The following is a 26,796-nucleotide window of genomic DNA, read 5'->3' as shown; positions in this document are numbered from 1 at the left end:
TGCCCACTGCTAAATAATAATACGAAATTCAAGTCATCCTGATTTGCTTTTTTCTGTAGGTTCTTTTCTGGACAGCACCTCTCCCTTCCTCGTGGTGGCTGCTTGTACAGCTCTTGGGGAGATTGGCAGGAACGGCCCCTTGCCAATCCCCAGCGAAGGAACAGGATTTACAAAGCTGCAACTTGTTGAAAGCTTACTGGCCCGAATCCCTTCCAGCAAGGAAACAAATAAGGCAAGATTTTGTAGTGTTGCTGTGATTCTTGTTCATTTCTGGAATGCCCTGTCCCCAAGTTTATGTATTACCTGCCAAATTCAGCCTCGTTTTTTTAAAGGAATTAGGTTTATTATTGGCTTTAATGAGTCAGAATTAGGCTAAGGGTTTTCAGAATTAGGCTGAGGGTTTTTCCAGTGTTGCCTAGCAGTTGATTGCTTGTGCTTTCTAGAGTCATAAGTAGGAGCTTAAGGGACGAAAACTATGAATGACCATAATTTTAATTGAAGAAAAATGGGACTATCTTCTTTTACCTGGAAATAATCCTCAAAGGTAACAGGACATTTGATCTGTGTTTTGGAAGAGAGGTGCACTGATTGATCTCGTAAGTCACTTGCATGTCTAACTTCTGGTACCTTAAGTGAAATTTCAGCAAGGATGAGAAAGAGTGGGTTTAAAACGTGTCTTCTGGACAGGGAGGTTATGTGATGGTGTTGTTTTTTTGTTTGTATTTAAGATGAAGGAACGAGCAATACAAACATTAGGTTACTTCCCAGTGGGAGATGAAGATTTTCCCCACCAGAAGCTACTGTTGCAGGGTTTAATGGATTCTGTGGAGGTGAGGCACTATCAGTGTATTATTCTTTATACTGCAGTGAGTATTTCTGTTTGAATGCTTTTTATATTCTCTAGAGCCAGGTTTATAAGGGGAGCTGTCTTTTTGAAATAGTGCCTCTGGATTTTTTTAAAACTGCCTTGAAATAGAAAGCAGAGGTCAGTTTGGCATTGTAAAATGTTGTATGCCACAGTTTAAAAACTTGCCAGTTGAGGTCTCTGCTGCAGTCTCTGAGACCAATGTATGTTCCCCTTCAGAAGGACTACCTGTATGTGCAAAATATTAAGAGCTTATAGTAATGCAGCCATAGGTCTGTACTTTGGCCTTCAGAAGTACCCTAAAAGTAGATAATATAAATACTCCTTCTTTTTCATCTGATTACCATCAGCTGATACAAGTCACTTGAATTAGTAGCTTTGTTTATAGGAATATATGCATCTGTTGTCAGTCTGAATGCATCCATGTAGTGCATTGCCTTCTTTCACAGTACTTCAGAGCTGCTATACATACTGCAATATGCCAGGCAGCAGAAGTAAATAGTCAAGGAGCTTTTTTAGTATCCTTCATTTACAGCTTGTTTTACCTTTCTTCTGTGTTCATTCTGACATAGTATTCAGCATTGTAGAAGCAGCTATTGAGTATCAGACAGGCTGGCTTTGCCAAGTCCTCCAATCTGATATGATCAAACAAGCAAGAATAGTAAGAACATTGTGTACACAAACACAAGACGATGTTTCTAAGTGCCATGTTTATCTCCTGTAACTGCTTAGGAACATTACAGCTTCCTTCACAAAATGTGTACTTGAAAAAAACCAATTTATCTTAGATTGCAGGAAGCAAAGGGCTTACTTCTCCAAATACCTGAGCATTTTGTGCTTGCAGAGAGTAAGGAAAGCAATCGAGAAGATACGCAGCAGGTACCTTCAGAAATCAGTTCTTGCAACTCAAGATTCATCATAAATAATGACAAAAAAGTGGCAGAGTTCTGCACATTCTGTTCCTGAGAGCTTAGAGAATAGTGCAAAGAGGAGAGAGAAGCAAAGCAAAGTATTGGCTGAATTCTTTTAATGTGAAAAATAAATGTGTGCATCTGTTAGAGATGGTCAACTTCTGGATGGAGTTACAGGAGAGTCTTTTACTACTGGATACTGTAACAAAGCCACAGTAATTTTTGGTAATGACTGGCGGTTTTGTTGTAACTTTGTTTTGTTTTTATCCTCTCTCCAGTTCTTTCTGTTTACTAAGTTAAACTTTCGCAGAGACTAGCAAATGCTTTGTAGGAGATATGCGTTAAAATGTCAAATTTTAACTCTTACCATTTGTTTTGGAGAGTTTAACATCGTCTCAGGTTCCATCAATTTAAGTGGGTCTGAAGTGCCACATAGTCTCAGAAGCTCACCAAAAAAGTGATCTTATTGCAAATTGGTGCTGAGAATTGGGGTTGGGAGAGAGTTGAGTTTTGTGGAGTAAATGCCAGAAGTTTTGTGTGTGTTATACTAGTACTGTCAGTGAGACTCTGGTGTGTTTTTCAGGCCAAACAAATAGAACTGCAATTCACCGTTGGTGAAGCTATTACCAGTGCTGCTGTAGGAACCAGCTCGGTGGTTGCACGTGATGCGTGGACAGTCACAGAGGAGGAATATATCCCTCCTCCAGGTAGGCTTTCCTAATACGGGGGCTGGGTTGAGGAACATAAAATCTCACAGTTCTGGACTAACACTGGACTCCATAACTTTATTTCTGTGGTGTTTGACTTACAACAGTAGAAGTAAGAGACATACTGTGTTTGTTGATACACTGCTCAGTGTTCTGCAATGCTGATTATATACAAGTCATTTCACCTTTTCCAGTCCACCTGCTTAGAGGGTAGAAGACTTTACTTCCTGTGCTGTTTAAATAGCTTCTTGATGAAATCTAATTCATTGCCACTTGACACTGCATTTCTGTATTTTTTCATTTTGGTTTACCGTATTGGGTTAGTTTCACGTTTCGCATGCACAAACCTTTTAAAATAGCATTTTGAAGCCTGCATTGGAAAACAGATTATAAAATCAAATTGCAAGTCTTTTTCCAACAACTTGAAGTGATACAATTAAGTGACATTTACATGCAGTAACTGCAGAAATTTTCTTTAAGGACTTAGATCCTGTACCCATTGAAATATAAGTATGGCAAAATGCTAGCTTCAAAACAGGCAGCTGTAAATATGAGCCTCAGACCTGCAAACAGGTGTTTCAATGTTGTGAGAGTGGTTTTACATCTCTAGTGTACACAAAGCTGAGCATGTACAGAATGAGGTAGAAACCAAACCCTGCCACTGCCCCAGAAATTTTGAGTCCTAACAAAAAAATAGTAGTGCACTGAGCCTTACGCAGTATGAGTGGTACCTCTTCCCGGCCACAGGCTCTGAAACACTTTTGTGAAGGATTAGGAGGGCTCTATTCAGTGTTTCTATTAGGAGAAATACTTTCCCAGTGACTCCAGTGAAGGCCTTTCCTAAATAAGCAGAGATGAAGGTGTCACCTGAGTACTCAGGGGCTCATGAGGTTTTTCATTGCTGCTGCACATTATATTGAAATTAAAAATGGGTGTGGCTGATTCTCAAAGCTCCTTCACCCCACTTTTCTTTTTTTCATATAGATTTGAAAGTGAATGATGTGGTTCCCTGGGTCCTAGACTTTATTTTGAAAAAGCACATTATCAGCCCCAACCCACACGTTAGGCAGGCAGCTTGCATCTGGCTTCTGTCAATGGTGAAGAAGCTGAGCACACACAAAGCAATTAAGGTAAGAAGTATGCCCTTTCCTAACACTGGCTCCTTGTCCCTATTTTTGCTTCTCACCTCTTTTCTGTCCCTTCCTACCCCTTCACTTCCATTGCCTCTTTTCCCCCAGTGCTGCTGCAGTCCTTATTGAGGTCTTTTTGAGACATGGCTTATCTTCTGTTACTAGGGGAACATAGTAACTCTCAGATGAGAGAGGCTGTTTGGCACCTTTGTAAACATCTGACTTGCACTCAAGTCAGAGTGAGCTTAGTGTAAATAGCTATTGTAAGATGAAGTAGCCGTACATCTTCCCTTGGGAAGAAGAGGTTGGTGTCTGTACAGTTTCTAGGATTTATTTTTGTAAAATATTAAAAGGAGGTCTAGGAGGGGAAGAAGGGGAATTCCTGGACTCATTTGTTTCACAACTTTGGTACCTAGGAGCAGTTATGATGTGCTTCATATACTGTGTATTTTTGGTGCACTTTGATGAAAACCTTAATTTAGGGTGCTTATCTGTAATGAGAGAATGTGAAAGGTCCTATACAAGGTCTTAATAAAGCATTCCCAACCAAAATGTCCTCTGTCTGCATAGAAGTACTACAGACTTTGATGAGACCATGTAACCTTTTTGCACTCCCCAAGTAATGATAAAGAGCTTTGGGGCAACAGGTGCTTTGCAAATGTAAGCTGTTACATGTAAAACCTTGCCGCACATGACACTTGTCTGAACCGTGGACCTTGTGGGAGGTGGCAAAATCCACTAGTTTGGGGGTGCAGAAAAGACGTCCTCGTACAGAGGATGGCCCTATCTGGCTGCAAGCCAGATTTATGTCACATTGCTGCCTTGTATTAGACAAGGAGAATAAAATACGTAGTTTACTAATGGCATGGTAGCTGTAAAAAGGTGCTGGATGAGTAACTGTTATCTTCAGTGAATGTCAGTCAGGCTCCTGCTTACCATCTGGAAAGGAGGGCAGTTCTTGTCATAGGTGTAGCTCAAATAGGCCACTCCATTGATACAGTAGTCTCTGTTCATCTGTTATGAACTTGCCTTGAGACCAGACAAGGCATCCAAAACTTGAGGTAAAAATAATGTACTTTTTTCTCTTCTTACAGTCTCATCTCAAGGATATTCAAAGTGCATTTGTATCAATTCTGTCAGATAGTGATGGTAAGTACTATTACATCTTAAGAGTTGTGTCTTTTGATGGGTTTTAACAGAACGGAGGGAATTTTTGAACAGGCAGAAAGTCACAGCCTGTCTGTCAGTCAGCATTAAAAGATGACTGTAGCAACATCCCATTTTGTAATAGGAATTATTTATTTTCTAGGCGTTGCATGTAGAGATGAGAAGCACAGCTTTTTTCTGTGCTTTGCTAACCAAGCACAAATCTTCTTCTGCATTTGCCCCTTTTTTCTGTGCTTTGCTAACCAAGCACAAATCTTCTTCTGCATTTGCCCCTTCAGACTGTGATAACAGAAACCGTTCAGTCGTGCTACTTCAGCTCTGCTTTGGGCAGCAGGATGTGTATCACAGAGTTCTGCACTGACAGGAACTCTAAGCTCTCCTTAAGCTAGCAGATTTTGGCTTATAGGTCTACCCATAGCAGCTAATGGAAAGGGTGGCATCTGGTAGCCTATTCAAAGCTCACTGAAATTGAAGAGAGTATTACCATTAACTTTGCTGGACTTCAGGGGCCAACAGTGTGTCAAAATACTGATGGTTCTTGGAACTCTCTCTGCTATTTCAAAACCTGCAGTGACAATATTGACATGAAGATGTCACCTAATTTGATGGGGGATGTGCCTTCAGAACAAATGGCTGCTTCAGAATGCAAAGCTTGTGTCTTGCCAGACTAGATCTGCTCTAAAATGGAGACCTGTGAACTGCCACACAGAGCTCCGTTTGCTAGATCATAATTTTGGTTGAATCTTCTTTATTAAATTTGTGTGTTAACTTAATTACATGCTTATCTTTAATTTTACTTTGTAAAATCTCTTGCAGAGCTTAGTCAAGATGTTGCTTCAAAAGGTCTTGGGCTGATATATGAACTAGGAAGTGAACAGGATCAGCAAGAGCTAGTCACCACACTTGTTGACACCCTTATGACTGGGAAAAGGTACAGTGAGCTCAGAACACAGTGAGAGAGTACTCTGAGCTGTGTCTGATGGAAACAAAACTGTGCCTCTCTTGTGTGTGACAAGAGGTGTTTTGTGGGCAAGGTCAAGCCAATATCTGTATATTCCCAGTGGGTCAAACTGGGACATTTCTTAATTCAGCTTTGAGTTTGTTGTGAATTAAGTTGTTCTGTTTTTGTTCCGTCCAACAAAGCTTCAAAATAATTTAGTCCTGATTCAAGCAGTTCAAATCAGTTGGGGTTTGGTTAGTTTTCCTACTTGCTGCATTGTGTAATTGCAAAAGACAATGACCTCATGCAGCAACCATGCACAATGTGCATGTTGCAGAATTGGGGACTTGCTTGTGCCTGAAATGTACCTGTTGCTGTTATTAATGGTCACTTGTCAGCTTCAGTGTGCAAAATGCTGGTCTTACAGGACTCCTGGCTAGTAATTATGTTGGTCAGTGCTGGAAACAGCTTACTCCTGTCTAACGTGGTGTGGCCACTGTGAATGGCAAAAACCTAGGTTGTGAGTATGGGGATATAGTGGTGGTAAACAGGAAGAGATCAGATGAATGGAAGTGGGATTTTTTAATTTTGAAGTAGAGGTTTGCTGTTCATTATATGGCTTGTGTCTGAGCAGAAATAAAAAGCCATCATTCAGTGTTTTGACTTTTTACCTGCTGACTGTACAGCAAAACCCTCACTTCCTGCAGCATGTCCTTAACATTACACATGATACAGGTTAATGAGATTCCTTGCAATGTGTGGCTTTGCACACCTTTATGTTTTTCGTGGGACTGGAACGGGAAGAATGGAAAGTTACTGAGTTAATAAAGCAAAACAAATTAACTTGTTCTGTTAGCATGCAGTGTCCATTCAAGGGTAGAGTTTGGTAAAGCTAATACTGGACCCCTTTTCTAACAGAGCCAAACATGAGATGACTGGAGAAACTGTGGTGTTTCAGGGTGGCCTGAGCAAAACCCCAGATGGGTAAGTTTATTGACAGTCTCAATGACAGACACACAAAGTGCTGAAACAGCATTCCCTTGCTTATAAATCTGCTTCCTGAGCTTTTTGTTCCTTCTTGTTCTCTAAGTTACCATAACTGTTTTCCTGTAGTACAGATAGGGTATTCACTTCTCTCTGTCTGCTTTAGACTGTGATTTGACTATAGCTTTAGCTATTGTGGCATTTGTGTAGCTAAAAATAGTGACAGTGATTTCCCTTCTGCTTTCCAAAGTCAAGGCCTTTCTACCTACAAGGAGCTTTGTTCACTGGCTAGTGATCTCAATCAACCAGACCTGGTATACAAATTCATGAATCTGGCCAACCATCATGCCATGTGGAATTCTCGGAAGGTAATTTGCCTCTTCCATACCACTTCCATTCCCACTGTGAACTCTGCAAAAAATAACTGCACTTCTCTAGCTCTGGTTATGTGACCTGTGGATAACTGCATGTGGCGGCCCTTTGTTAATGCTTTGGTATCAGGTCCAATGCAAATTTACCAGCCTGAGAAACAAATTTAGTATTACTTTAAATCCTTACAACAAAACATCAGTATCACAGGGTTCATATCATCCTACATTCCCCTCTGAACCAACTGTCATCCTTTCCTTCTACTTTTGAGTGTGCTTAGAGGCCAGGTCTTGATGGGTTCAAACAGTGAGATAATACTTTCAAAACTGGATGAATTTTCAGACACTAGAGAAAGTGACCTTTGTTATGTAAAAGGGCAGAGCAAAAAGTATTCAGCAACAAGTTACTAAAAAGCCAGTTAAGAATTCAACAGTTTAATCGCTGTTGTCAAAAGTATCCTTTTTTAAGTCAAGTCTTGATATTTTAAAACTACTGGGACATTTAGCAAAGCCAAAATACTATTTGATCCACTTCCTGCCAAAAAAGGTGGCATGATAAATTTGAAGATTTAAGTATACTTTTCAGAACTTTGACTTGGGGGCTTTTTCACTGGCTTTACATAAGTCTGGAAGAATTTGTTTTGTCCTTGAGAGCGGGCAGAGCACTTTTTGTGTGCTTTCATCCAGAAGACCCAGGTAGCTGCATCTACTGTATTGCATCTTTTGTGCTCTTTCATGCATCCTACGTGAAGTTTTGAGTCTCTGACAGCACCACTTAGTGCAAAAAACAAGCCCAAGCACTAACTTTCATGTAGAGTTTGACAAGTCAGCATGTCTCTCAAGACTTCTCTCTCTTTGCAGTGAGACTTCAGAAGCACAGGAGCATAGTTAGGTTCATAGAATTGTAGATGTTTGGGTTGGAAGGAACCTTTTAAGATTGTCTAGTCCAACTCCTCTGCAATGAGCTGGGACATCTTCAACTAGATAGGTTGCTCAGAGCCCCATCCAACCTGACCTGGAATGTTTCCAGGGATGAGGCATCTACCACCTCTCTGGGCAACCTGTGCCAAGGTTTCACCACTCTCATTGTGAAAAATTTCTGCCTTACATTTAGTCTAAATCTGCCCTTTTTTAGTTTAAAGGTTCCTGACCCTTGTGGAATTTCACCAACCAGGATGAGTCAAGAAAAACCACTCAGCAACTGTAGGTTGAGATTTGGCATTTAAGGAATTTGCAGAATCATTTCAGTTGAAGAATCATTTCATCTGGAAGTCTGTGCTCCAAACCTCCACGCAAGAGCTAAGCAGAGCAAGCTCTTGAGGGCCTTGCACATAAGTCCTCCCTCTTCCATATACCTTCTGCAACCTCTTGCCCCTTACAGCAGTGGTCCTAACTGAGAGTGTGTCTTTATTAATCTTCCTTTTCTAGACTAACCCAGACAGCATATCCTGTCCTGTGAAATCCCTAGCGTGGGGTTTTGAGTGGCAGCTTTTGACACTGCAAGTCAGGAAACATGAAGTTATTAGAGGCAGTCTCTGCACTGCCTGTATTGAGCAATTTCTTTTTACTTTTCTTTTTGCAGCATCGGTTCCACTGTGTTAGAATTGACAGTGGAATTGGCAGTGTTGGAGAAAAAAAGGACTATGGAAGAATACTGGAGTTTAGTAAATATGACAGATGCAAAATGATAATCCCCAGAAATTTCAGGTTGTAGATCTAAGGTACAGTTGGTTTAGTTTTTCAGAGCCTGAGTTATTCTGGTTCTTCTAAATGCAGCAGAGCTGTAGTGAAGCAGTGGCCCACCCTCACCATTTTTTCAAAGAAAGAATCTCTTTTGGAAGAACATATTCAAATTTTCATAGTTTTCATTCTCCACCACCACTTTTGCAAGTTTAGTCAATCGGTATCTTGAAGGCTGGAGAGGAGGAAGTTTTGAAGTAGTATGTTGTCTGCTGAGCATGATTGTATGCTTGAGCTCACTGCGGTATTGTAGCACTGATGGGGAGCTAATTCTGGTACCATTCTAGTCCTTTTGATATGGTCTAAATCTAAACCGTGTCAGTCAACTTTGCCACTGACTGTGGTGTGCCTGGGAGCAATAATTGAGTGAGTGAGCAGCTTGTTTCAACAAATACTCTTCTGACATCATTTCAGGGAGCAGCTTTTGGTTTCAATGTGATAGCTGCCAAGGCTGGAGAGCAGCTGGCTCCATTTTTGCCCCAGCTTCTTCCCCGGCTTTACCGTTACCAGTTTGACCCCAACCTGGGCATTCGACAGGCAATGACGAGCATCTGGAATGCCTTGGTCACCGACAAGTCAATGGTGAGTGAGCAGCAAAGTGCAGAGTGGTGGGTTTGCTGCGAGCCAGCAGCATCTCAGAGATCATCATTAGGCAGTTGTGTCTTGTGAAAGGAACGGCTGTGCAGAAAGGAGTGAGGTCCTAAAGAGAAATAGGTGCTTGAATCCATGGATGAGATGGAGGTTTTGCACTGCCTCTTACATGTGAAAGGGTATCACAGACCTTGTTTGTTCAGCCAGTGTTAAAGTTTATGATTTACTTTACTTAAAGTGGGGGTTTTCCACACTTCGATATTTCTTTGATACTGCTTATGAGAAGCTGTTCAGGGATCTTTGTGGCCTAAGATGCCTTTCCTAGGGCAAAAGCATCTAAATATGGTTCCTCAGTTTTTAGAAGCCCACGGGAAGAGGCTGTTCCATCACTTTGAGGATAACTCATCCCAGTTTCAGCAATAAGTGATTTTTGGTGCCACATGTAAACAGTTAAGTTGACAAAGGGCTGAGGGACTTGCCTGTTCTTGTCGCCTCTGTCACAGTGTTAAGCCCTGAAGCAGTGCAGAGAAAGGCATGTCTAAAGCCAAGTCCAAGTAAGTTTGCATGGGCTTAGCTCTGTCAAGCCTTAGTTCATCTGCTGTTGCTGAAAGCAGGTTGTATTGTCCAAAAGGACTTTTTTTTTCCCCAGAGTTACAGGACAAGGATGCATGGTCCATGCTTGTTTCATGATTTTTCCTTTTTTTTTATAATAGGTTGATAAGTACATGAAGGAAATTCTTGAGGATTTGATCAGTAACCTAACCAGCAGTCTGTGGAGGATCAGGGAATCCAGGTATTGCTAGAAAAAGTAACAGATTTTTTTTGAACTCTCTTCTTTTCTCTTCTTCACCATAAACTCGTTAATGTGAAGAAGTTGCGGGGGCAAAGAGGACATGTCCTTTCATCAGAATAGAGCCCAGTCTTGCAGTCTGCACTTGAAGCGTGATGCAATCTTGAAGCTATTTGCTTCATTCAGCCTGAAATTTTTATTGTGTGCAGCTTGTGTATGATATTAAACAACGTTCTTTGAAGGAGGAGTTTTCTGGTCACAAAGTTCTTGCCTGTCCTTGGACCTGAAATACTGCTTAATGTTAGAAAATCTTGGCAGTCTGGCTAGATATGTACTGGCAGCAGGATGCCAGTTGGTATAGCATTTTTAATAAACTGCTTTTTGTTGCCTTTTGTTTTTAATGGTTTGTAGTTATGCTGTACTGAAAACTTCCATTTTAATTTCAATTCCAGACTTCAGACCATTTTGGTTTGTTTTTATCCTATACATACAGAGAAGAAATCTGAAACAATTTTGTAACTGGAATGTTTGCAATAACGATTTTCACCACAGCAGCCCTTCGCACTTGCTATCACCTGTTTCAGATTTCACCTGACTGGCTGAACATTTTTTTGTCTGTTAAAGGAGGTGTTCTTATGACAGAGTAGATTTAGGGTTTGGGGAAAATAAGGAATGTGAAACAGTTCTCAGTTTTTTTAACCATTTGCTTATATTTATACACATATCTGTATATTCACCTATATCAAATAAGTACACCATGTGAAGGAAATAAAATTCCTTGTTTGCAGCTGTCTGGCACTGAATGACTTACTAAGAGGAAGACCTTTGGATGACATTATAGACAAGCTTCCAGAGATCTGGGAAATCCTATTCAGAGTGCAAGATGACATTAAGGTAATGGAACTGATAATTGAACAGGAATCTTCAGCAGAAAGTACAGTGATCAAGCTCTGAGATGTTTAAAGAGATTCTCTGAGAAGTCAGGCTGAAGCCAATGGGAGTTTTGGGTATTAAGCAGACTAGAAATTCAGGCCCCTTGCAGTTCAAATTTCCATGCCACCTTGAAAATTCTTTCTGTATGTTTCTCATGTTTTTGAGTGTTGGTTTTCATTCTTACTGTGCTTATTCTTGATGGCTCAACATTTTTCTTGCATATAAAAGAATCCCTAAGTATTTGCTTAACTCTCAAGTATAGAAACATTTATTTTGGGCTGCTTGTGTGCTTAAAGGACTTGCATATATGACGGCAGAGTCCTCGTGTCCTTACAGGTTTGAGCTGTGTTCTCTCTGGATCCAGATTCCTCTGCTCAAGATTAAGCAAGGCTGAGCTGTTTTCCAAAGTACCAGGAAGTCACTTCCATACTAGTATATTTAGTGTGTTCAGAAATGTTCCTGGCACTGAAACCAACTGAGCAGTTTTGCCTCAGTGCTAATGAGCTACATTAGCCTACAAAATAGAGCAGTTGCTTGCAAACTGCCTTTTGGGAAGGGTCTAATTCCTGAATTTTATGTGGAAATGGTTTGGGAAGGTGTACTTGTTGTAGGCCAGATTTTTTCGAAGAATGTCCTAAGACATTGCCAGTCCGGGTGATTGCGTTTCAGTACCCAGGAGTATTGCTAGATACTGCTTAATTCATCAACACGATTAAAGTTGAAGAGTCTAGTTGTTGGTGGTGTCACATGCCACCAGAGCTGCACAGATTTTACTGTTTGCTTTTAGTCCATCTTTCTCTAGTCGTAGATGTTTGGTTGAGTAAAGCATTACTAAGCAAAAGGCATTATATTGAGGAGGGAGTAAAGCATACCCAAAGCACCACATACTTCTTTTTGCAGTAGAAGATTCCATTGGTTTTGGGGGGCTTGGTTTTAGGTTTTATTGTTTGTTTGGAATTTTATTGTTTGGGGGTGTGTTGTGTGGTGGTGTTTTTTTAAAGGACAACCAGTAAAATAAAATCACAGAGACAAATTTGAACAGAAGCACAAAGAACCTGGTGGTGTCAGGGAGGATTGTTGATGTATTTGTCACTGAGTAGACCATATACTCAAATGGACCAAAGCCAAAATTTCTTTGAAAGGATTTATATTAAATATTAGCTATGAATATAGCCTTGTCAGTGCTAGTGCTATACTTATCAATTAATATGAATAGTTCTGTAGAAGATCTTTAAATAGTAACAATGGATTGTTGACTTCTTTTTTAGGAGACTGTGCGAAAGGCAGCAGAACTAGCGCTAAAAACCTTAAGCAAGGTAAAACTTTAGTTTCATCATTTGCACATGGAGATGTAATCACTCACTATCATATCTGCAGGAGTGACCTGTTTACCATAGACTGTTGTCTTGAAAAGATGTCTAGTATAAGGTGCAATTGTGATAAATAGAACAGCTCCCTAGAAAGCAATCATCATATGCTTGACCACATACTCTTCTGTACTTCTGTTGATGCTGGTGAAGTTCTGCTGCTTGAGGCTAATGCGATGTTAAGTTCTATAAAACGAAAGGAGGGATATAATGAACTGTTTTTTTCCCTCTGATGTCCTTTTTTTCCCCACTTGGGGGTGGGATTTCAGGAAACTTCCTGTAACTTCCAACAGTTGACCAAGCCCAACTGATGTAGTTGACCAAGCCCAGTGGAATCTCACTGGTATGAAACAAAGTAATCCAGTCTGGACTTCACTCTCTGGTACTGTTATGGACACAAGATTTTTTGGGTGTAGTACACATATCACTTAATATTTTGTTTGGTATTCCTCTAAAAAAAGTCACATTGGTGGAAATGGAAATGGATCTTAAGAGCTGTGTTTGAAATCACAACCTTCACAATGCATGCAGCATGACATTTCAATGGCACAAGTGGTGATCTGGTCCCAAAACACTGTTGCAGTTGCAGAGGTCATTTGGTCCATCTCTTCATCCAGATGCAGATCAAGGCCTGCTGAGCTCTGAATTGCCTTTTATGAAAGCTGACAGTACCCGAAAATCCTTTTAGGGATGTGGCTTAGGGATTAAGTACGTCCTGGAGAGCAGAATGAAGGTGTAACAGAGCCTGAGTTTGGCTGTAAGCTGTTGCTCTAGTTGCTGTTGCCTTCTCTCTGATGGAGAAGGTGCTTTAATGTAATCTGAGCAGGAGGTTTGTATATGCTTGCAACACTGATTGTCGCCTGTCCCCAGGTCTGCGTGAAAATGTGTGATCCCTCTAAAGGAGCAGCAGGTCAGAAGACAATAGCCGCACTGCTCCCTTGCCTCCTAGACAAAGGAATAGTAAGCACAGTTGCTGAAGTCCGATCTCTCAGGTTAGTTTTGCATTATGTAAGTTCTCTGGGGATTGCGTCATGATTTGTCCCAAAGAGACCCAGCTTATTCACCTGAGTTGCAGAGAATTCTTTGCATTTGAAGTGACAATTTTCTGCCCCAGCCAGCCTTCCAGCTGTGTCCTTTTCTCACTGAGCTGAAACAGCAGCCCCAGGTACTCTACCTATCTTTTGGGAGTATCTGGCCTCTCTGCAAAGGCCCAGATTTAGTTCTCAGCAGGAAGTTCTTTTCTCCCTGTATAATTGGCAAACTGATCTGCAAGCGTTTTGCTGTGCTTGAGGCTGTCCTTCAGGACTCTCTTCTGATTGTAAACAAAAAAACCCACGGTAGTTTTTGAAACAGCCAGGACTTACTTTACAGCTGGTGATCTGGAGTGTAGCTGGTCTTTGCAAAAATATTGTCTTTTATTGAACATGATTATCCAGGAAGGTTAGAAAGCTCCTAACAAATTATAGTGGATACTGCTTGAATTTTTTCATCCCTTTTGAAGATAGGAAAGCCCTTTGTCAAAATGCAGCCTGAAATGTGTGGTCAGTCTGAAACTGACAAGTGGGATTTGAACAGATCTTTGTAATTTGCTTTTTCGTGGGCAAAGACAATGGATGTCTCTGGGGTGACTTAGCCCAGAGCTTCTATAAAACACGAAGATGTGTTATTCCTTCCTACATCTGTCTGTAGTATTGCCTCTTTGCCCATTCCCTTTGTGATACCCTGGCCAAAGCAAGCAATCTCTGTGGAAACCATAGCATCAGTTGGAAGCTCAGGGCTCAGGTATGATTTTACTTAATCAGAAAAATACACAGATTTTTGTTTGCAGGGAGACTTATATTGGTGTATCTGAGATTTGGACTGGCCTTTTTGTTGGTATTAGATTACAGTAGACCAGAGAGTTTTCTAAGCTAAGTCTGTGTTTCTCTGTTGACCTTCCCTTTCATCTTTTTCCAGCATTAACACTCTTGTGAAGATCAGTAAAAGTGCTGGGTCTATGCTGAAACCTCATGCACCAAAACTTATCCCAGCCCTGCTGGAATCCTTGAGTATGCTGGAGCCTCAAGTCCTCAATTATTTGAGTCTTTGTGCAACAGATCAGGAGAAAGTAAGTGCAATTGTAATGGAAGAGTATGAACAGGGCAGAGATAACAAAGATTTAAGCTTAATTTAGTGAATAGAAAAATAGATTTGGTTGAGAGGTGTTCAAAGATGCAAAGAGAAATAGCTAGTAAGTTACTAGAAAAAGTTTGGTCATTGGAATATGGCTGGAGAAATGTGGGGATTTTTTGGAAGGGTTGGGATTTTTTTTATTCACTAGACCACCACATATTTCAGAAGGTGAAGGACAATCTTAGTAAGAACTGTTGTTAAATGTTACTTCAGCTCCATGTACAACTATGAAGCAGGTGAAGAAAGAGTCTGTAATAACTATTTGTAATGTACCTATACTGTCAAACTTTGCTCCTGTTCTTCCCAGGGGATTAACTGCAGGTCTTCGTATGACATAAATTAGAAAGTGTGCCATAGCACTGTGGGATGGAGGTGAATGTTGTCAGCAAAGCGTCCTTTAATCTTTCTCAAAGAACCATATTAATCAGTAGCAGTCTTCTGTGAAAGTGACTGACACCCACTGTTCAGAAGCAAATTCTGCTAATTTCATTATGGGGATGGAAAGGGATCAAACTCTGGCCTTTGCAAATAAGAAAGGCATGAACAATAGGTCAAAGTGGGATTTTTTATCTTTTTTTCCCCCCCTTTTTTTTTGTTTTGTTTTTTTGTTTTGTTTTGTTTCTGTGATACCAGGAGTGCATGGTTTAGCTCCTGTAGTCCAGGAGAATACTTGCTGCCTCTAAGAGAGAGACTTTCATAGTCTGTAGACATAATTACTTTCAGTCTGTATGTATCTGAAATTAATTTTGGTTTGAGTTTGTGAGGTAGTGAGTTATAGCTGATGCCCTTTCCACTGTTTTCATGTTGATTTTATACTTGGTTTTGTTTTTTTCCTTTTTTTAGACTGCAATGGATAGTGCTAGACTTAGTGCTGTCAAGTCATCTCCCATGATGGAAACCATTAACATGGTAAGTATGTGATTCAGAAGTGTTCCAGTGTAAGGTATGTTGTAGAAGAAGAATAGGAATCGAAGTAGGAACTTTACAGAATACCTCTTCAGGGTTCATTTTATTATCACATCTCCATGGGGATGTCTGTCCATTCTTTTTCATGTAGTGACTTCTCTCATCTTGTTGCCTCAGCTTGCTCCTCAGGTCAGTTGTAAATAACCTTGGCTCCATTTGGAGTTGGACAGATTGTTTCTCCACCTGAAGACCTGCCTGCTTTGATGAAGAGGGCATCTTTCAAGTGCTTTTCTTTGGATGGGAGCTCAGCTGGTTCTGGATTATGCTAGCTGCCATTTCTCTTCATCTCTGGTCTACAATCCACAATCTGCTTCTCACCTGGGCCTCCAGCTGATGATAGTTATTGTTCTTAGGCACAAACGCTGGCCAGCCCTTGACTTGTGGTGCCTTAGATACCCCGCCCTGGGCCTTGCCACTTTGATGGTGGAGATATTTAAAGAAAATGCTGTTGTCACTTGAAAGCACTATCAGCAGGTGGTGCTTGGCACCATAATTTCCTGCTGCTGGAGGAGGATTTGCTGATGCCCAGACACTGTGCTATAGGGTCTGTCTTGGCAGAGCTCCCTGCCCTCTGTAAGAGCCTGTCCCTTCCCAAAGACAAGACCCCTTTTTTCTTCTCAGGCACTGCATACAACCAGGGGCATGCAAGCAGGCAGGGGATGTGAGCACTCAGCAAGTTGTAGGAGAAGCATAGCCACCAGAGCTATTCTTTGTTTCCTGTACTCACGGAAGTAATAACAGCAAGTCCTCCTGCACCTAACAGCATGTGGAGCTGCGTTTTGGTGTCAGGTGGAGGGCTCTCTATAAATAGTATGTAAAGCAGCTGGGGATGAAAGGCTTGATGTAGAAGCATACTCACTACCACCTCGCAGGCTGCAGCAGCTGCTGCTGTCCCTCTTCCAGGCCATGCCGCTCCCCTGGCAGCCCCGGCGGAGACAGTTGTGCTGTCCTGATCAACACTTGGGACTTCCTTGGGGAGGGGAGAGATAGTATGGCTTCCTGGGAGTAGTGTGAAGATGTCCTGGCTTATAAGCAAGGTTCTCTCTATTCGTCTGTATTCTGGGGCTGGCTGAGAGATTGTTTGCTTGGATGGAATATAATGGCTTATTTCCTTCACGATAATGATGCAGGAGGGGCAATTGACAGCAGATATGACTTCTGAAGCTCAGAGAGGGTTACCTTCAGTTAGTTTGTGATCCTTGAATTTGCTAGTGGATGGATCTCCCCTCTGCAGACAGTGTGCTGCACGGAGTGCTGGAAGCATGAGGCTTTCTGGTTTGTCCAGTGGCGTTTTAGGCGTAGGAGATTAGAAATGATACCAATAACATCCCTCTTGTGCCTTTATGTCATTCATTCCACTTGTTTGTCTTGAGCTGTTTAAAAAACTGTCTTGACTAGTTTCATTTCATTGTCTAGTTTGGATATGTTACTGCTTCAGAGTTTCAGACAGCTGGGGGAACGTTGGGTTTTGTCCCAAGACAGGCATACCTTTGCATCCCTTTCCCTCCCACACGAGTTCCCTCCCTTTTCCTTTCCCAAACGAGTTCGTGCTTTGCTACTGTGTTACTTTCAGCTTTCTAAATAGTTGGAGTGCAGGAGTATATCAGTTCCAGCAAATTACAATTTTAGCAGTGTAAACTCAGCATAGAGGTAGGACAAGAGAATCTGTATGCAGTGGAAGCCACTTTGTGGTGCCTTTTTCCCACCATGCAGCAAACTCTCACGATTCAGCTGAAGACCAGCCTGCAGAACTGAGGCAAGCCTCAGCTGGAAGTAGAACTGCTTATCTCTTACCATTACCTGTCTTTTTTTTTCCCCTGTCCCTTGCCTTTCTCTAGAGCTTGCAGTATTTGGATGTGTCTGTCCTGGGTGAGCTGGTTCCTCGACTGTGTGAACTGATCAAAAGCGGAGTAGGCCTTGGCACAAAGGTATGTCTATGATTTTAATAGTTTCATTTGGAAATGGAGAAGGGAACACAGTGCAGTGTCAATGTAAATACTGTTCTTTTGACTGTCTCTTTTAAAGTGACAGCTTGGGCTCATTCCTACTGGAGTCATTTTACGTCTGAGTCTCAATCCACCTACATTACTTGTGATTTTCTGGATGTGTGCTGCCTTAACTTCCCCTGGGCTACATGTCTGTTGTGCTCTGTGACACCAGAGAGTGCAGAAGGTTGTCCTTGGTAGCTCTAAGTCTTCCAGGACCTCTATCCTCAGTGTGGGTCCTGGTAACTTTCTCACTTCCTAATTCAATTCTTATCATTCATTTGTTACACAGTTTTCCTGCTTCTGCCCTTGGCTCCTGGCTTATCAGGGCAGAGACTTAGTGGGCCTAGATCCTGTCACACAAATGCATATAACAACGCAAGTATTAACAGTACTAACCAGGGGCTAATATTGTTTTATCTTACCTTTGTTTTCCCTTGCAATCTTCCAGGGAGGCTGTGCCAGTGTAATTGTGTCATTAACCACACAGTGCCCTCAGGATTTAACACCTTACTCAGGTAAGGCTTGTTTCCAGTGTCAGTTTTTGAGGATGCTTTTTGTTGCTGTTTGGTAGGTAGTTATTTCCTCCCTATTGGCCCTTGATTTTATCACAAGAATGGTCTTTAAGTGTGTATTTTCCTCAGAGAGCTGCTTGAAGTTGCCTTGTATGTATGAGACTGGCATTCTGGGGGTAGGCCCTGGGGATGTTAAATATCTCACCAGCTTGGGTGAGGCAGAGGAAGGAGTTGAGGGAATTCGCTAGTGTCCAGCAGGAAGAGTAGGAAATATTATCTCTAGACTTTTTTGGAGCAGACTGCCAATGCCTGTGCAGCACTGTCAGTAAGCACTGAAGTTCCTCCAACTCGAGCTATGGGAGGACTTTGTTTCCTTGGGTCTTTGTCTTCTCTTTACAATTTATTGTCATTTGATAGTAGGAAGAAGGCCACCCTCCTGTTGCAAAATAGAAGTAAAGTTGAAAGCATGATCAGCTGGGGTGCTTACGTCACAGCAACTTTGTCAGCCAAGGTATGCAGGCTGACACTGGCAAAAGACTAGCTTCGGCTGAGCCTTGCTGTGTTATGCTGTGCAGCTGTTTTAACATAAAGACCAGACAGACCTATAACCCAGCAAACATACAACAAGGAAGAATGCATAAATTCAGACAGTCTAATGAAATGCAGGTTATTGTAATTCTTGCCACAGCAATAAAAACATGATACTTCTGATAAAGCGAAGTCTCTTCCAACAGGCAAACTTATGAGTGCTCTACTTAGTGGCCTGACTGATCGCAACAGTGTGGTACAGAAGTCTTTTGCCTTTGCTATGGGGCATCTAGTCCGGGTGAGTTGGGGTGTGAGATAGTTTTATTTTGCTTTTTGTTTGTTGGGGTTTTTTTGAAGTGTTTGAGTGATTTGAGTCTTTTCCCTGTTACAGACTTCCCGGGACAGTAGCACTGAGAAGCTGTTGAACAAACTCAGCAGTTGGTACATGGAGAAGGAAGGTAAGTTGCTTTTGTGGTGTTCAGTTACAGAATACAGTGCAGAAAAAGTTCCCGGTGGTAGCAAAAGCTGGTAAAGAAACATTTCTATATAGTGATGCTCAGTTTCACTGGCTGAATAATTCCCATGCATCATTATACAATAGTGTGCATTCCTCCTCTCTTTCCTGAGAGGCGTACCAAGCTGTTAAAGGAAAATCCTGCTTCCCAGTCATAACCCGTGATTGTTTTGCTCCTTCAGAGCCAGTTTACAGAACAGGCTGTGCTTTAACTGTGCATGCTATGGGACGCTACAGTCCAGACGTAGTGAAGAACCATGCCAAACATGTGCTGCCGTTGGCTTTTCTTGGCATGCATGAGGTTCCCGATGAAGAGAAAGGAGAGAAAGAGAATTCTACTCTGTGGACTGAAGTTTGGCAGGAAAATGTACCCGGTAAGTTGTGTTAAGAGTGGTAAAAGATTTCTGGGAACCATGGGGCAAGAAATATGCTTTCTGGAAATCCGTTTTGGAAATACAGAGTTCTCACGGTAAGAGACTTGGGAAGCATGTTTCCATTTTCTTCCTTGCTAAATATGACCTGTATGAGTTTTGGCAGGTTAGCTTCTCTGTGGCTATTTAAAATAAATTACAGAGGTATTGATTGCTGAGGATACACAGACACAGTCAGGAGATGTGTTTTAAGATTGCGAGGCACTGAATGCAACTCTAATATGGCACAGATAGCTGGACAGCTTTGGAAATTTTGATGCCAGCCTTTGGCTGCTGCACACTCTGAAATTACAGGGGACTTGGCCTGTGTCTCAGGTTGGAGATCTCTCTGATGATGCCTGTGGTTTTTACTACAGTGATTGAATCTACATTATAGAAGCGCTATTTTCCCATGCTTTCTGTCTGTAGAGGAGGATCTGAATGCATAGTGAAATGGTTTTGCTGCCTCCTCCTCTGACCTGATTTCAGATCTGGTTCCTCAGTCACCGGATTACTTTTCTGGAGTTTGGGAACGGAGCTGCAAAAAGGTTTTCCAGTGATATGTTCTTGCAAAAAAAAAAAAAAAAGTTATATTCCTTAGAAACAGGCTAACACAATGTCTAGTTTCTGCCATATGGAAGGACTGAGATGAGTTCTTTGTCTAGGTATAAGCTAAAGATTTTCTTTGGAAGTCCCTAGAAAACAGAAGCTATTTTCAGTCAGTCTGGGAGGAATTCTTCACCCCGTTCCCTGAAGTAGGCCTTGTTGATAGGTTTCATGGCCAAAAAAAGATAAAACTGTAACCGCTTCTTTTTCTTTTTTTTTAATACAATTAAATTTTTGTTTGGTTTGTGGCAAAATTACAGTTTTCCTCTGTTTGACATGCAGGTACTCAGGGTGGCATCAGACTGTATATGCAGGAGTTGATAACCATTACCCAGAAGGGTCTGCAGTCCCAGTCCTGGAAGATGAAAGCCCAGGGAGCAGCTGCCATGGCATCAATTGCCAAACAGACAGGCTCCCTTGTACCACCACATCTGGGGATAGTGCTCTCCGCACTGCTGCAAGGCCTGCCAGGGAGAACCTGGACTGGGAAGGTAAAAAAAGGAACTGGCACCTCGTGGATTGCCCTCAAGCCAAGAAATGCAGTTGTCTGTGCTGCAGAACGTGTAGCAACTCTGTCTTAGGGAGTCTGCCTTTTGCCCTGCATTTAACAGATACAAAAATGACAGGGAAGGTAAGTAGGTGGAGTTCAGATTGCTTTAGGAGTTGACTTCCTGCCTATACTACTTCCACTGCACAATATTCTAGCCTTGAGGGCTACTCGCTTGTGGTCAGAGGCACAGCAAGGCCACTTTCCATTGTCAGTTCAGTGCAGGTGGAAAGCCAGTTCTTCTGCAGCCTCTACAGCAGGAGCAGCAGGAGCCAGACATTGCTTCTCTAGGCTGTCAAAGGTGTGTTTCCCCACTACCTCTTGCAGCAGAGTACAAAGGTTTTCCCTGTGTGGCAGGACTGTCCCATTTGGCTGTGTAGCATTTCTCAGCAGTATCCGTTTTACTCATTGCAGGAGGAGCTGTTAAAGGCCATTGCCAGTGTCGTCTCTGCATGCAAGTAAGTGTCCTGAAGCAGTGGTACCCTCAGGATCTGGGATCTCAAAAAGGAGGTTGTTGCACAGTGTTGTTGCCTGTCTGATGCTAAGGAGACTCTAGAAAGTTGTGAACACCATCCTGATCTCCCATCAGCATGTGAAGAGTCTCTTTCCACTCTGCTTGTCAATGTGTGTGTCACTGGTGAAAGCTGGGAGGGACAAGTGATGCTGCAGAGGGACCTGCAGAGGTAAATGGTTGATTTAGGGCAAGGAAGAGGATGTTGAGAGGCCACAACTGCTAAGAAGAAAGACGAAACTAAGGGAAAGGATGGACACCTTAAAGGGGAAAAGAGAGGAAGAGGTAGAAGAGAGGAGACAGTGCATTGGAAGCATATGAGGAAAGACAGGAAAGAAAAACAGGGAGAACAGAGACAGGGTAAGAGTGAAGAAGAGCACCAGAGTGTAACTTCAGTTACAAGTGTTGGTAGGCAATGCTGTGCTGGGACACAGGAATTGCTTCCTGTCTGTGGGAAGGCTGGTTTTTGGGAGGGGATTAATGTGGGTCTGATAGTTTCGGTGTGCCTTGTGTTTCAGTGCAGAGCTGCAGAAGTCAGTGCCTGGCCAGCCCACTGTCAGTGATACTGTCCAGGCTGTCCTGAAAGAATGTCAGAAAGAGAACCTAAAGTATAAGATGGTGGCACTGCGCTGTGCAGCTGGGGTGCTGCAGGCAACAAAGGAAGACCGGTTCCAGGAGCTGGCAGATATCATCTTTCCAATGATAAAGAAGGTGATAGTTCAGCTTGTTGAGTTTTCCCTCTTTGAAAACAAAACACCTGAGTGGTGACATTCCGGCTGATCCTGTTACATACACACCAGGCTTCTGCCCAGAATTCTGCTGGTATGAGGAATACCCCACACTCAGCCACATCCTTGGTGGGGCTGAATACCAGGCTGTGGGTGAGCCCAGGAGGGGGTGTTATACATGTGCTGCCCAAATTCTGAATTAGCCCAACTATTCTCCAGGCATAGTCCTTCCTGTGGTGTCCAGCCCTGCCCCAGTACAGCATTAAAAGTTAATTCCTGTCTGTTTCTACAGGCAGCAAGAGACTCCTAGGAAGCTGTGTAGAGTGCTGCTGTTTAGTATCTGCAGTGCTTCACAGCTCTACAAGTGGGACTTTATAGCACAGGGAGATGTTTGGATGCAAGGTCATGGAGCCTGCAGTGCCCTTGAGCAGGCTGCCAGTAGCACCAGAGCTACCCGTGGCCAGGGGGGCCTGTACTCCATCTGTATGGAGGCACTGACTGGGTACAAGGACTGGTGTGCACGAACTGCAAGGGAAGACTGAATTGCACTGGAGTTGTGTGCCTAGCCAGCCCTCATCCCTCTGTTGATCATACCTTCCCCCCATGGCCTCCGCAGAACTCTCTTGAGAGCACGAGCACGGGTTTACCAAAGCATGATGAAGAGGACGAGGACGTGAGGGAGAAAGAGATGCAGATGGAGTTCCTGATCTGTGCCTTTGAGACCCTGGGCAAAGCCTGGCCAAGGAGCTTGGAGACGCAGCGTAAGTCAGCTAACAGCGTGCAGAGCAAACTTTCTCGGCTCAAACTGTTTCCTCTTAAAATGAAGAGGGGCTGCAAGGAGGGACCTGGGGATTATGTGAGGAGTGGGGAAGCTTTTGAGGAGATGCAGGATCTCACTGCCTGCAGCTTGCAAGATCTTCAGTGATAAAGCTGCCCCAAGAAGTTTCCCACAGAGTAGCCCATCCTTGGGGAAATTATTTTACTGTTGTCTTAAATTCACTTCACGAAACAGTTCTGAATTTGTGGAGACACGCAGGATTCCTGAGGTGGCTTGCCTAATCAAACGCAGCCTAGTTGTGCTGCTCACATTTACATTTGCATCAAAGCTGGTACAGGGTGGGGAAAACTGAGTATATCTGAAAAAAACCAGGTTGCTTTTATTAGCATGCCAGGATATGTAATGCAGCTGTTTGTCTTCCACTGTTTGTTAATCAGAGTGTTGACATGGTGAAAGTTTTCAGGGTCACTTGTTACAGGATCTTGACTTGGTCATATGCAGTGACTAGCTTGATGTCACTTGGAGAAGAGCCCAAGGAACACCTGGGAGGCAGAGCAGTGTTTCCTTCTGCCTTCCCCCGTGGTAACACAATGACATCCTTACTTTTCTGTAGGTTGCTATCGCCAAGAGTTCTGCAAGTTAATGTGTGACCGCCTGAAACTCAGCACATGGAAAGTGCAGCTTGGAGTGCTACAAGCTATGAATGCCTACTTTCAAGGGTAATTCTCCTTTCTGCACACCACTTCAATGATGCTTCTTTTCTTTGTTGCTTCAAACTGTTTAATGAAATTGAGGATGACGCTGGATTCTCAGAGGAAGTCGAGCAGACTTCTCTCCCAGTGATGCACAGTGTCTGACAGTGTTTCTGCATTTGACAGGCTAATGCTGTTTGATGAGGACCACTCAGACCCTGTGGCTTTAACAGAAATACTTTCGGAAACCTGTTCATCTATCACCCATTCTTTAGGTAAACAGACTTTTCCCGGTTTGTGGTCGATGATGAATTGCTTGTTAATACATTCCTTCTCTGGGGGTTGGCTGGTAGAGGAAGTGCAGAGTAAGCATAAGCTGTCAGAGGTAACATTTTGCCCTTCCTTGCACTGCACTGGTAATTCTGATGTTGCAGTAGCTGTTAAAGACAGTACTGTGTGTGTACTGTCTGTACAAGAGCACAGTACCGGTGCTGTGCAGATAGAAGTAAATTCCTCTGGTGCAAGACAACTTTGAAAGGAGAGGAGGGAGAGGCAGACTGTGCAACCTGTCAGGAGTGCAAATCGGAAACGTAGTAATTTTCTCTACGCAGAAGATCAACCCCACCTAATCAAGCTATTACTGATTTAATGAAACACAAGTTTTTCTCCTCCACAGTTCAGACTTCTTGGATACATATGCATTGGAGAGACACAGAATTTTCTCAGACAGCCACTACATGAAGCTCCAAGGCTTTGAGGCAGTTGTGGTCTCCCTGAGCAGAGCACACATGGGGATATAAAAGCTACCTGTGTAATGTTGGCAGTCCTGGGGCTGTTTGTTACTTTAGTAGTGTTCCTTCTTGGCCTGTGACTGTAACAAGGCCCCAAGTCTACTCATATGTGCATGTGGCTGTTGTTTTTGGTATGTCTAAAGGCAGCACCTACTTTACAGAGACCTCTTAGGGGAAAGTTTCTTTTAACTATCAATACTCCCAGAATAAGACTTCAACAAGATTTTAGGTCAGGAGACCAAATAACTTTTTGTGACAAGCTTGTGCTTGATGGCATAGGGTTTATGTGCTCTCACTTGATGCTACTTACTAAATTTTGGATGGTTTATAGCCTTTACAGCTCATCAAAAGAACGGTCTGTTATGCACAGAAGTTGTCTGTGTGCTGTGGTAGTACAAGAAGTGATGCACAAGGTTTAGTCGGCTCCTCAGCCTCTAGTTGGTCACTTTCTGCCCTTCAGATGTGTCTAATCGGGAGCACTGCATACTGCCAGCACAAATGAGCTCATTGAGCTGTGCTAACAAAAGTGGTCTGGAGACCACAGTGGTGAGTGCTCTTTGTACAGCTAGTGTGCCTTTGGTTCTCAATGTGGTTGTCGTTTTTTTGTTTGTTTTTTTTTTTTTTCAATACCTTAGAAAACAAAAGCTACACATCCATAAGAACAGAAGCTTTGTCTGTGATACAACTGCTGCTCACCAAACTGCAAGGTGAGACTCTTTGCTTGCCATGTAGGAGAGACGCTGTCTGATAAAGGCAGCACATGTCTGTGTGGCCTGGAACCCTGGAGAGATGGCATTACCTTCTGCTTGCAGCACTGAGTGCTTTTGGGGTGGTTGGGACTTGGAATTCTGTGCTTGGTGACTTGGGAAACTTGGAGAGGGCTTGAAGTAACTGCGGATTTGTTAATTTAGGATTTAAGCCTTGAAGAATTTACTTCAGAGAATGAGCCTACCTAAGTCTCAAAGTCATACGTGTCTGCAGTTGTTCTGTAGCAAATGTTTCCTTTGGATTTCTGTTAGCACTTCACGCTTCCTTTATTGTAGCAAAAGTCTTCTTATGTTACATGAAGCAATTGTGAAGTGGGAAACATTTGGTTCTTCAGGTCCTCGTTTTTACATGTTACAGGCTTAGACAATGAAGCCTCGTCTAATCGGGCATGACTCTGTGTGCATGAGGCAGCATACGCACCTGAGTGTCCATCTGAATTTGCCTCCTTATGGAAGAGCAGTACGGACTGCGAGTGAAATGTTGAAGCAGTCACTGTTTCAAGACCAAAAGGAGATGGTCTTTCGGTTTTTTGGCATGCTGGTATTCATGTCCAATGTCTGTCTGTCTGTCTACACAGAAGCTCAACAGTGGGAAAGCCTGACACCAGAAAGCAGAGAGCACCTCATTCGTTCGTTGTCTACAATGGCATCAGATAGCAGACCTGAGCTACAAGAGAAGGCATTTATATTGAAGAAAACACTTGAAAATCTTGACTAAGTTGTAAAACACAAACTACAAAGTGCCATGTAAAACAAAAACAAAAAAGTGCAGTGATCTGAAAACCAAGTGGGAAAATGAAGATTACTCTGTAGCATGCATCATTCCTGGCCAAAATAAAAAATGCCTTAAATTCTTTTCCCCGTTAGTGTTATTTTTATTCTTTTAAGATGATGGTTAGTTGTTTTTATCAGTAAATACCTCTAACGATCTGCCCTAGAATGTTTATAAGTGTGCAACATAAAAAATGTTGAGGGCAAGATGCTTTTTTTTAATTTTAAATCAGCAAAAGAATGTTACTCAGATCCCCTTTGTCCTTCAAAGGAATCGTTGGAAAACCGCCAGCACAGCAAGTGAAAAGCATGTTTGATTTTCACTTATTTTGTGTCTGAAGATCTGTTACCTGGCATCTAAACAGTAAATCTTTGGGACTCTGCAGTAGAGCTAGTTTTTTTTAATCTTTAAAGAATGAAATGCTTCCCCTGATGAAGCCTGTGCTAAACTCCTATGGCTTCCTAGGGCCAGGATTTCATCTGACACCCACCTGCTTCTCCTGCTTGCTCCTCCCTTGTAGCCTCTTGTCTGTGAGTTACAAAAGGCAGAGTACTGTTAACTTCGCTCCTTCCTCCTTCTCTGACCTCAACATGGATTGACCGAGTCTATGCCTTCCCCAGCTAGCAACCTCGGCCTCCCAAACTTTAAAAGAGAACTTTTTTCCTCAAAGGATGCACAAGAGAGCACTTTACTGAGCTGTGTGGGACAAAGTTGGGCCTAGTTGGCGCCCAGGTAGAACACTGCTCTTCTCAAAATTGTTTTGCATGGACACTCCTCAGCTGCAGGAAAAAAAAAAAAGTAAAACAATCTTTTTTAGATATGTTTTTGAAGAGTGTTCGAAGTTTGCAATGACACCTTTTTTTAATAGTGGTAATGTTTTATTCCCTTCCTGTTCGTAACCCTGTTCTTGCTTTGGAAACCTCTAATGATTTAGACTTGTCAATATTTGTAAGAAACTGAATCATCTGTCATTTCTCAGCAGCCCAAGTCATGCTGGTTTCTAGCAAATATTTTTTAATTT

The 26,796-nt window shown here is 42.5% G+C and overlaps 1 protein-coding gene across 1 annotated transcript in view; it reads left to right on the top strand.

Moving 5' to 3' along the window:
- Positions 1 to 25,721, top strand: part of ECPAS (Ecm29 proteasome adaptor and scaffold) — a gene marked incomplete at both ends in the record, with an annotated part of 62,447 nt that extends 36,726 nt beyond the window's left edge. Inside the window, 28 exons of the mRNA XM_082013810.1 lie at positions 60 to 232; positions 729 to 830; positions 2,360 to 2,483; positions 3,468 to 3,613; positions 4,708 to 4,762; positions 5,597 to 5,711; positions 6,639 to 6,704; positions 6,955 to 7,072; positions 9,227 to 9,394; positions 10,117 to 10,196; positions 10,982 to 11,087; positions 12,395 to 12,442; positions 13,364 to 13,485; positions 14,450 to 14,600; positions 15,509 to 15,574; positions 17,470 to 17,559; positions 18,068 to 18,134; positions 18,866 to 18,957; positions 19,051 to 19,117; positions 19,356 to 19,547; positions 20,472 to 20,680; positions 21,151 to 21,194; positions 21,766 to 21,958; positions 22,592 to 22,736; positions 23,367 to 23,472; positions 23,632 to 23,720; positions 24,872 to 24,943; positions 25,582 to 25,721. Coding sequence (XP_081869936.1) covers positions 60 to 232; positions 729 to 830; positions 2,360 to 2,483; positions 3,468 to 3,613; positions 4,708 to 4,762; positions 5,597 to 5,711; positions 6,639 to 6,704; positions 6,955 to 7,072; positions 9,227 to 9,394; positions 10,117 to 10,196; positions 10,982 to 11,087; positions 12,395 to 12,442; positions 13,364 to 13,485; positions 14,450 to 14,600; positions 15,509 to 15,574; positions 17,470 to 17,559; positions 18,068 to 18,134; positions 18,866 to 18,957; positions 19,051 to 19,117; positions 19,356 to 19,547; positions 20,472 to 20,680; positions 21,151 to 21,194; positions 21,766 to 21,958; positions 22,592 to 22,736; positions 23,367 to 23,472; positions 23,632 to 23,720; positions 24,872 to 24,943; positions 25,582 to 25,721 — 3,146 coding nt within the window. The remainder of the gene's footprint in view (positions 1 to 59; positions 233 to 728; positions 831 to 2,359; positions 2,484 to 3,467; positions 3,614 to 4,707; positions 4,763 to 5,596; positions 5,712 to 6,638; positions 6,705 to 6,954; positions 7,073 to 9,226; positions 9,395 to 10,116; positions 10,197 to 10,981; positions 11,088 to 12,394; positions 12,443 to 13,363; positions 13,486 to 14,449; positions 14,601 to 15,508; positions 15,575 to 17,469; positions 17,560 to 18,067; positions 18,135 to 18,865; positions 18,958 to 19,050; positions 19,118 to 19,355; positions 19,548 to 20,471; positions 20,681 to 21,150; positions 21,195 to 21,765; positions 21,959 to 22,591; positions 22,737 to 23,366; positions 23,473 to 23,631; positions 23,721 to 24,871; positions 24,944 to 25,581) is intronic.
- Positions 25,722 to 26,796: the final 1,075 nt, after the last annotated feature.

This window comes from Phaethon aethereus, assembly GCF_964289735.1.
Source record: "Phaethon aethereus genome assembly, chromosome: Z".
NCBI lineage: Eukaryota > Metazoa > Chordata > Aves > Phaethontiformes > Phaethontidae > Phaethon > Phaethon aethereus.
Note: the sequence above shows the minus strand (reverse complement) of the source record. Positions and strands in the feature narration are given on the sequence as shown.